Source organism: Pongo pygmaeus, chromosome 1, assembly GCF_028885625.2.
Source record: "Pongo pygmaeus isolate AG05252 chromosome 1, NHGRI_mPonPyg2-v2.0_pri, whole genome shotgun sequence".
Lineage (NCBI taxonomy): Eukaryota > Metazoa > Chordata > Mammalia > Primates > Hominidae > Pongo > Pongo pygmaeus.
In genome coordinates this window covers 1,698,240-1,708,432 of record NC_072373.2, presented here as the reverse complement: position 1 = coordinate 1,708,432, position 10,193 = coordinate 1,698,240, and the positions used below count along the sequence as shown (strand labels likewise).

Here is a 10,193-nt window from a genome sequence, read left to right as displayed (position 1 = left end):
CTGAATAGTACTCCATTTTTTATGTATACCACATTTTCTTTATCCATTTGTCTGTTGATAGACACTTAGGTTGATTTCATAACTTGACTATGGTGAATAGTTCTGCAATGAACATGGGAGTGATTTCAAATCTTTTAGGTAAATGCTGAAATATATAGTAATTTTATTTTTAGATTTGTACGTATGGACATTTAAACCTCCATTCTATTTTCTGTAATTGTTGTACTGATCTACATTCCTACCAACAGTGTAACCTGTTCCTTTTCTTCACATCCTTCCTAACACTTGCTCTCATAATTTTTGTAGTGATCAGGAAAATAGAAAAGTTTGAAATGTGAGTTTCCCATTAGAATTACATTCTATTCATGGTAGAACTTCTCCAGTTTATTTTCCATCTCCTTCCTCCTACTTCATGTCTACAATGACATAGGTGCCTTGAATTATAAACATTCTAGTAGTAAGATAGAACTGTGAACTAAATCGTATATCCAATTCACTTGCCAAACAAGTGATAGCCTGCACCATGGTTTTGGAAATTAGTTCTCATTCATGAATTCCAAAGTTTCCTAATAACCTTTTTTTTTTTTTTTTTTTTTGAGATGGAGTCTTGCTCTGTCGCCCAGGCTGGAGTGCAGTGGCGCGATCTCAGCTCACTGCAAGCTCCACCTCCTGTGTTCACGCCATTCTCCTGCCTCAGCCTCCTGAGTAGCTGGGACTACAGGCGCCCGCCACGACGCCCGGCTAATTTTTTGTATTTTTAGTAGAGACGGGGTTTCACCGTGTTAGCCAGGATGGTCTCGATCTCCTGACTTTGTGATCTGCCCACCTCAGCCTCCCAAAGTGCTGGGATTACAGGTGTGAGCCACCGCACCCTGCCCCAATAACCTTTTTTAATCTTAGTGAAGTTGTATGTTTCATACACAAATTTTGTCACATGGCCTATGGTAACAGAGTTATAAATGAAGTATATGCAAAGTTATGCATTGTGTAGAAATAAAATAATAATGCAATATTCATTTATACTGATTTTGACTCCTCAAAATATTTATTATATATAATATTGATTTTGTAACTATAACATTAATATTCTATTGATGCAACTTGTTAATAAATATAAATAAAATAATGTAAAAAATATACACACACACAAGCACATGTGTACACACACACATGAGGGGTAAATGGCTAAGTATTTTAATTTTACTTAGATGTGCTCATCCCTGTAATCCTAGCACTTTGGGAGACTGAGGCAGGAGGATCACTTGAGCTCAGGAGTTTGAGACCAGCCTGGATAACATAGTGAGACCTCATCTCTACTTAAAAAAATAACTAATAATAAATAAATAAAATAAGAATAAAGAATTATTACATGATTGAGTTGAATCTTGGATGGTGAGAAATAAATGATGCAGATTTAAGCTATAGGCCAGGTGCAGTGGCTCATGCCTGTAATCCCAGCACTTTGGGAGGCCAAGGCAGGTGGATCACCTGAGGTCAGGCGTTCAAGACCAGCCCGGCCAACATGGTGAAACCCCATCTCTACTAAAAATACAAAATTACCCGAGTGTGGCAGCACATGCTTGTAATCCCAGCTACTCAGAAGGCTGAGGCCAGAGAATCACTTGAACCCGGGAGGCAGAGGTTGCAGTGAGCCGAGCTTGCACCACTGCACTCCAGCCTGGGTGAAAAAGAGAGACTCCGTCTCAAAAACAAAACAAAATAAAGATTTAATCTATATTTGTAGTTTAGAAACTAATGATTCCAGATCATAGAAATTGTTGAAATTGGTTATTATTGATAACATGGCAGAAATTATGCTATTCTCATCAGATCTCTTGCTTTTCTCCACAGATATCCTTTGCTTTAATTTTCCTTCTAAGATGATCAAACTTCCTGGTTTTATTACCATACAAATCTTCTTTTATCCACAAGCCAGCTTTGGAATTTCAGCAAACACCATCCTTCTTCTTTTCCACATCTTCATCTTTGTTTTCAGTCACAGGTCTAAGTCCATTGACATGATAATTAGTCACCTGTCCCTCATTCACATACTGTTGCTCTTCACCCAAGCAATATTGGTGTCCTCAGACTTCTTTGGTTCACAGAATATTCAGAATGATCTTAGGTGTAAGGTAATTGTCTTTTTAAACAAGGTGATGAGGGGCCTCTCCATCTGCACCCCCTGCCTCCTGAGTGTGCTCCAGGCTATCATCAGCCCCAGCATCTCCTCCTTGGCAAAGCTCAGACATCCTTCTGCAAGTCACATCTTAGGATTCTTCCTCTTCTCATGGATCCTCAACATGTTCATTGGTAGTAATCTTCTGCTGTACACCGTGGCTACCGCCAGTGAAATGGGGCCAGTCTTCTGTTTGTCATGCTGCACTGTTCCTTTTTGCCCATGAGCTACACCTACAGGAGACTGTTTTTCACACTAATGACTTTGAGGGATGTCACCTTTATAGGGTTCATGGTCCTCTCAAAAGGCTACATGGTGATTATTTTATACAGACATAAGAGGCTATCTCAGTGCCTTCACACAGCCAGCCTGTCCCCCAGAGTCTCACCAGTGAAAAGAGCCTCCCAGACTATCTTAGTGCTGGTGAGTTGTTTTGTCTTCATATATTGGGTGGACTTTATGTTCTCATTTTCAAAGGGTGTGACACGGATAAATGATTCTCTGCTAGTGTGGTTCCAGGTTATTGTGGCCAATAGCTATGCCACAATTAGTCCTTTGATGCTAATTTATGCTGATAAGCAAATATTCAAGACTCTGCAAATGTTATGGTTTAAATATTTGTCTCCTCCAAAACTCATGTTGAAATTTAATCGCCAATGTGGCAGTACTAAGAAGTGATGAGAGGTTAATTCATTCATGAACTCATGAATTAATGGGTTATCATGAGAATGGGACTGGTGGCTTTAGAAGAAGAGGAAGAGAGACCACTCAGCCTCCTTGCCATATGATGCCCTCTGCTGCCTCAGGACACTACAGAGTTCCCACCAGCAAGAAGGCTCTGATCATCTGGTGAGATATTGGACCTTCCATAACTGTAATAAGCAAATTCCTTTTCATTAGAAATTGCCCAGTTTCAGGCATTGTGTTATAAGCAACAGTAAATGGACTAAGATAACAAGTTGTCAGAAAATAAGAATAAATGTTTAAAAAGAAGTGATGAAAATTAAGACTTAAAAATGAAATTGGCCATCACCTAGGCTTTTTAAATGTCATATGATATTTTGTCTCTGTGTAAATTTTTAACGGGTATTACTAATCTCTGTTGCATCTGATTTAGGAATTTTTATAATATGGCAGAAAAGCACTTGTAGATAATTGATCACATTTTATACATCAATCATATATGTCCATAGGCTTTTTTTTTTTTTTTTTTTTTTTTGAGATGGAATTTCACTCTTCTTGCCCAGGCTGGAGTGCAATGGCATGATTTTGGCTCACTGCAACCTCTGCCTTCAAGCGGAGGATCTGTTGGTTTTGAGTTATATTTACCCAGCATAGTCAAGGAAAACCTAAACCAAGACATTAATTTGAAAATGCCCCAGCTGTAGGGCATGGGGCTTTGGGGCTTTTGGAAGAAGCAAATACAAATTTTCTTTTTTTTTGAGATAGGGGTCTCTCTATGTTGCCCAGGTTAGTATTAAACTCCTGGACTCAAGCAATCTTTTCACCTTAGCCTCTCAAAGAGGTCCAGGTTCAAGCGATTCTCCTGCCTCAGCCTCTGGAGTAGCTGGAATTACAAGCGCCTGCCACCATGCCCAGCTAATTTTTTGTATTTTTAGTAGAGACGAGGTTTCATCATGTTGGCCAGGCTGGTCTCGAACTCCTGATCTCAGGTGATCCACCCGCCTTGGCCTCCCAAAGTGCAGGGCTTATAGGCATGAGCCACCATGCCCGGCCTTCCATAGGCTTTTTATTTCTTGTGTTCTATTCTTTTTTTTCACATCTCAGGCCAGATTTCTGGAATCATTTTCTTTTTTCCTGAATTATATTATTTGAAAATTGTTTTATTGAAGATCAGTTTAGGCGAATTGTTGTCATATGATCCGAAATGTCTTTCATTCTCCTTTTTGTAAAAGTTAAAGTTTTATGTTGACAATCTCACATCACACTCTCAAGCAAATATTTCCGAGTCCCAACTTCCATTTTTGATTATGAAAATTACACAGACATTTACAATATTGTTGTGTGTGTGTGTGTGTGTGTAACTTAAATTTCCCTCTCCTTCTAGCTAACTTTAACTTTTGTCGATTTATGGTTGATATTCCTATGACACTCTGGTGCATCTGTACACAGATATTTCTATTTTTTATATTACACTTATTTAATATTCTTCATCAATCTTCATTAATTCATTAATTTAATTAATTGGACCTTTTTCTTTTATTCCTTATATCACATAACCTCTTTTATATACTTTACATTTCTTTGTTTTCGAGTTCACATTCTAGGAAACTTATTCAGCCAAATAGCTTGGTTTTACTAAAAGTTTTTTTCAACTCTGTATCAACCGCAATCTAACCATTCCATTGATTCTGGGTACACAATTTTTTAAAAAGAAACTTTATTTGCAGTTATTCTATTTAGTTATTTTTCAAATATGCCACATCATGCTTCTAGTCTCCTACTCTTTATTTACTCTTTAAAAATTTAAATTCATTTTTGTTTTCTCTTAATCTGATATTCATATCTCATATCTCGAGGTATAATTATAATAATTTCTGGTTTTGATAATTATTAATTCTTCTGGCGTGTTTGTTGCCTACTTTGTAATTTAATTGTCATAAGTGACATAATTTTGTTTCTTGAGAAGGCTGAGGGTCTTAGTGATAGATGACTGGAAAGAAAATTTGGAAGCTTGACACAGTGGCACACATTTGTAATTCTAGAAACTCGGGAGGCTAAGGTGAGAAGACTGCTTGAGCCCAGGAGTTTAATACTAGCCTGGGCAACATAGAGAGACCCCATCTCAAAAAAAAAAAAAGAAAGAAAGAAAGAGAATTTGTATTTGCTTCTTTTTTTTTTCATTTTTCTCTTTATTGTTCAGATTGAAAAATTTCTTTTTTTTTCTTTTCCAGTTTTTTTTTAAATTTTATTATTATTATACTTTAAGTTTTAGGGTACATGTTGTACAACGTGCAGGTTTGTTACACATGTATAAAGCCCCATGCCCTACAGCTGGGGCATTTTCAAATTAATGTCTTGGTTTAGGTTTTCCTTGACTATTTATGCCAGATAAATATAACTCAAAACCAACAGGTCCTTTATTCCCTTCAGAGTTTAAGTATCAAGGTAGAAATAGTTCCATTGTGTAATCTGGCTCACCAACTTCTCTTTTGATTCAAAGTATAAAACCTTGAAAGTATTAGCATTGTGTACATGTCCCAGTTTCATTCAATGGGTTAAATAGATTGATGTTATTTTCCCTTTACCTATACAATTGACATAAATCAACATTTCACATTGGTAGTACCAGCCAATCCCTTCAGAGGAGACCGGGCGTCCCAGTTTGATTTCAGCCAAGCTTCAGAATTATCTTTATTTTATTCCCATGGGGGATTCCCTCTATTATCTTGTAGGCTCAGCTAGACATTTAAATATATGTTAATTTGTACATCATTTACAAACTAAAGAGTTTCTGCAAAGCAAAAGAAACTATCAACAGAATAAACAGATGACCTGCAGAATCAGAGGAAATAATTACAAACTGTACATCTGGCAAAGTTCCAGAATCCATAAGGAGTAGTCCATAATATCCAGAATCTATAAGGAACAAATCAATAAACCAAAAACAAATAGCTCTACTAAAAATGGGCAAAGGACATAAAACAAATGTTTCTGAAAATAAGACATTCAATAAGCCAAAAACATAAAAATGCTCATCATCACTACTTATCAGCAAAACACAAATTAAAACCACAAACTATCTGACACTAGTCAGAATGGCTATTATTAAAAAGTCAAAAAATAGCAGATGCTGGAGAGTTTGCAGAGAAAAGGGGGTACCTGCACACCACTGGTAGAAATGTGAGTTCATTCAGCCACTGTGGAAAGCAGTCTGGTAATTTCTCGAAGAACTTAAAACAGAACTACTATTCAACCCAGCAATCCCACTACTAGGTATACAATCAAAGGAAAATATACCATTCTATAGAAAAGACACATGCACTTGTATGTTTGTCACCACACTATGCGCAATAGCAAAGACATGGAATGAACCTAAATGTCCATCAATGGTGGATTGGATCAAGAAAATATGGTATATGTATGCCATTGAATACTATGCAAACATAAAAAAGAGTAAAATTATGCCCCTTGAAGTAACATGGTTGCAGCTGGAGGCCATCATCTTCAATGAATTAACTCAGAATCAGAAAACAAATACTGGCCAGGTGCAGTGACTCACGTCTGTAATCTCAGCACTTTGGGAGGCCGAGGGAGGCAGATCACGTGAGGTCAGGAGTTCAAGGCCAGCCTGGCCAACATGGTGAAACCCCATCTCTACTAAAAATACTAAAAATTAGCTGGACATGGTGGCGAGCACCTGTAATCCCAGCTACTTGGGAGGCTGAGGCAGGAGAATTGCTTGAACCTGGGAGGCAGAGGTAGCAGTGAGCTGAGATCCTCCATTGCACTCCAGCCTGGGCAACAAGAGTAAAACTCTGTCTCAAAAATAACATAATAAAATTAAAATAAAATATAAAAATAAATAAACCTATTCATCATTTGTATGTCTTTTTCTGTGAAATATCTATTCAAGTAATTTGCTTCTTTTTTTAATTGGGTTCTTTGTTTTCTTGCTGTTGAGTTGTTTGAATTTTTTTTTTTTTTTTTTTGAGATGGAGTCTCACTCTGTTGCCCAGGCTGGAGTGCAATGGTGCAATCTCGGCCCACTGCAACCTCCGCTTCCCAGGTTCAAGTGACTCTTGTGTCTCGGCCTCCCAAGTAGCTGGGATTACAGGTGTGCACCACCACACCAGGCTAATTTTTGTATTTTTAGTGGAGAGGGGGTTTCACCATGTTGCCCAGGCTGGTCTTGAATTCCTGACCTCAGGTGATCCACCCACCTCGGCCTCCCAAAGTGCTGGGATTACAGGCATGAGCCAACGCACAAACCAAGTTGTTTGAATTCCTTACATATTTTGGATATTAGCCACTTATCTGATGTATGGTTCGTCAATATTTTCTATCACTCTGTGGATTATGTCTTCACTTTGTTAACGGTTTCATTTGCTGTACAGAAGCTTTTAAGTTTGATGCAATCTCATTTGTCTATTTTTGCCTTTGTTGTCTGTGCTTTTGGGGTTATACAAAAAAAAAAAAAAATTACCAAGCCTAGTGTTATGGGCCTTTTCCCCATGTTTTCTTATAGTGGTGTTTAAAATTTCAGTAAACTCTTAAAATTTTTAAACATTGTCTATTTGATACTTATTTTCTCCCCACATCATTTCTGTGAAAAAAAATTTTCTTTCTCTGTTATTTTTTTGACTAGTTTATTTTGTAGTTATTCATCTTTTTCTACAAAAAAAGTTTGGAATTTTTAATGATTTCATTTTTTTCTGTGTCTAACTCATTGATTTTTTATTTTTAAATTAACACCTTTGTTTTTATTCATTTATAGTCCTTATTGTTCAGTTGAGGTGGTAATACATTAGTTGCATTATTTATATAGATTTAAATATTGTAAATATACATTCAATAACTGAACTTTCAGCTGTCTGAAAAATGCTGGGGGATAATTGGGTATGGATATTTCTAAGTATTGTGTATTCTCACCTTTTTGTGTTGTAATGTATCTTCCTCACTTTGTTTACTGTTTGTCATGTTACTATGTTAGATACTAAAAGGTAAATTTTTACTTACTTTCCTTTTGTTTTTTTTTAGAGATGAGGTCTCACTCTGTCACCCAGGCTGGGGTACAGTGGTGTGATCATAGCTCACTGCAGCCTCGAACTCCTGGGCTCAAGCAATTCTCCTGCCTTAGCCTCCACAGTAGCTAGAAGTGCAGATACCTCTTTGATATACTGATTTCCTTTCTTTTCAGTATATACACAGCAGTGGGATTGCTGAATCATAGAATAGCTCCACTTTTAGTTTTCTGAGGAACATCCAAACTGCTGTCCATAGTGGTTGTACTAATTTAAATTCTTACCGACAGTGTACGAGGGGTTCTCTTTTCTCCACAACCTCGTCAGCATTTGTTATAGCCTGTATTTTAAATATAAGTAATTTTGGCCAGGCACGGTGGCTCACACCTGTAATCCCAGCACTTTGGGAGGCCAAGGTGGGCGGATCACAAGGTCAGGAGTTCGAGAGAAGCCTGGCCAATATGGTGAAACCCTGTCTCTACTAAAAATACAAAAATTAGCCAGGCTTGGTGGCGGGCACCTTTAGTCCCAGCTACTCAGGAGGCTGAGGCAGGAGAATCACTTGAACCTGGGAGGTGGAGGTTGCAGTGAGCCGAGATCGCGCCACTGCACTCCAGCCCTCCAGCCTGGGCAACAGAGCAAGACTCTGTCTCAAAAAAAAAAAAAAAAAAAAAAAATATATATATATATATATATATAAGTAATTTTAACAGGGGTGAAAATATATCTCATTGTAGTTTTGATTTGCATTTCTCTAATGATCAATGATGTTGACCACCTTTTTATATACCTGTTGGCCATTTATCTGTCTTCTTTTAAGAAATGGTGATATGGTTTGGATCTGTGTCCCCACCCAAATTTCATGTGGAATTGTAATCCCCAATGTTGGAGGTGGGGCTTGGCAGGAGTTGACTGGATCATGGGGACAGAGTTCTCATTAATAGGTTTGCACCATCAACTCAGTGCTATTCTCATGATAGTGAGTGAGTGAGTTATCATTAATCTGGTTGTTTAAAAGTGTGTAGCACCTCCCCCATCTCTGTTGCTCCTGCTTCAGCCATGTAAGATGTGCCTGCTTCCCCTTTGTGCCTTCTGCCATGATTATAAGTTTCCTGAGGCCTCTCCAGAAGCAGAAGCCACTAGGCTTTCTATATATCATGTAGAACCATGAGCCAATTAAACCTCTTTTCTTTATAAATTACCCAGTCTCAGGTATTTTGTTATAGCAATGTGAGAACAGACTAATACACCTGGCTATTTAAATCCTTTGCCCATTTTTTAAATCAGATTTTGCATTTTTCCCTATAAAGTTGTTTGAATTCCTTATATATGCTGGTTATTAACCGCTTGTCATATGGGTAGGTTGCAAATATTTTCTCCCATTCTGTGATTTGTCTATTCACTTAGTTGACTGTTTTCATTACTGTGCAGACGCCTTTTAACTTGATGTGATACAACTTGTCCATTTTTGTTTTGGTTGCCTGTCTTTGTGGATATTACTCAAAAAATATTTTTGCCCAGACCAATGTCCGGCAAGTTCCCCAATGTTTTCTTATAGTAGTTCCATACTTTAAGGTCTTAGATTTAAGTCTTTAATCCATTTTGATTTGATTTTTACATGGCAAGAGATAGGCATCTAGTTTCATTCTTCTGCATATGAATATCCAGTTTTCCCAGCACCATTTATTGAAGAGACTCTTTTCTCCAGTGTATGTTATTGGCACCTTTGTTAAAAATGAGTTCACTGTAGGTGTGTGGATTCATTTCTCGGTTCTCTATTCTGTTCCACTGGTCTATGTGTCCGTTTTTATGCCAGTACCATGCTGTTCTGGTTATTACAGCTCCTTAGTATAATTTGAAGTCAGGTAATGTGATCCCTCCAGTTTTGTTGTTTTTGTTTAGGATGACTTTGGCTATCCTGCGTCTTTAATTGTTCCATATAAGTTTTATGATTGATTTATCTATTTCTCTGAAGAATGTCTTTGGTTTTTTGATAGAGATTGTATTGAATCTGCAGATTGCTTTGGGTCGTATGGACATTTTAAAAACATTAATTCTTCTAATCCACGAACATGAAATATTTTTCCATTTTTTTGGTGTCCACTTCAATTTCTTTCATCAGTGTTTTATAGTTTTTATTGTAAAGAATTTTACCTTTCTGGTTAATTCCTAGGTATTTAATTTTATGTGTGGCTACTATAAATGGGATTACTTTCTTTATTTCTCTTTCAGAGTGTTCACTGTTGTCATATAGAAATGCTACTGATTTTTGTGTGTGGTTTTGTATTCTGCAACTTTACTTAATTTATCAG

General features: G+C 37.2%; 1 protein-coding gene across 1 annotated transcript; it reads left to right on the top strand.

Moving 5' to 3' along the window:
- The first annotated feature begins 1,776 nt into the window (after positions 1 to 1,776).
- On the top strand, positions 1,777 to 2,854 carry LOC129033366 (vomeronasal type-1 receptor 5-like). Its single transcript, XM_054481784.1, has one exon. The coding sequence runs from the start codon at positions 1,803 to 1,805 to the stop codon at positions 2,400 to 2,402; it is 600 nt and encodes a 199-aa protein (XP_054337759.1). The 5' UTR covers positions 1,777 to 1,802; the 3' UTR covers positions 2,403 to 2,854.
- The last annotated feature ends 7,339 nt before the right edge of the window (positions 2,855 to 10,193 follow it).

Coding starts and splice junctions, on each gene's coding strand:
- LOC129033366 (XM_054481784.1), top strand. CDS start 1,803: ATGGCAGAAATTATGCTATTCTCATCAGATCTCTTGCTTTTCTCCACA.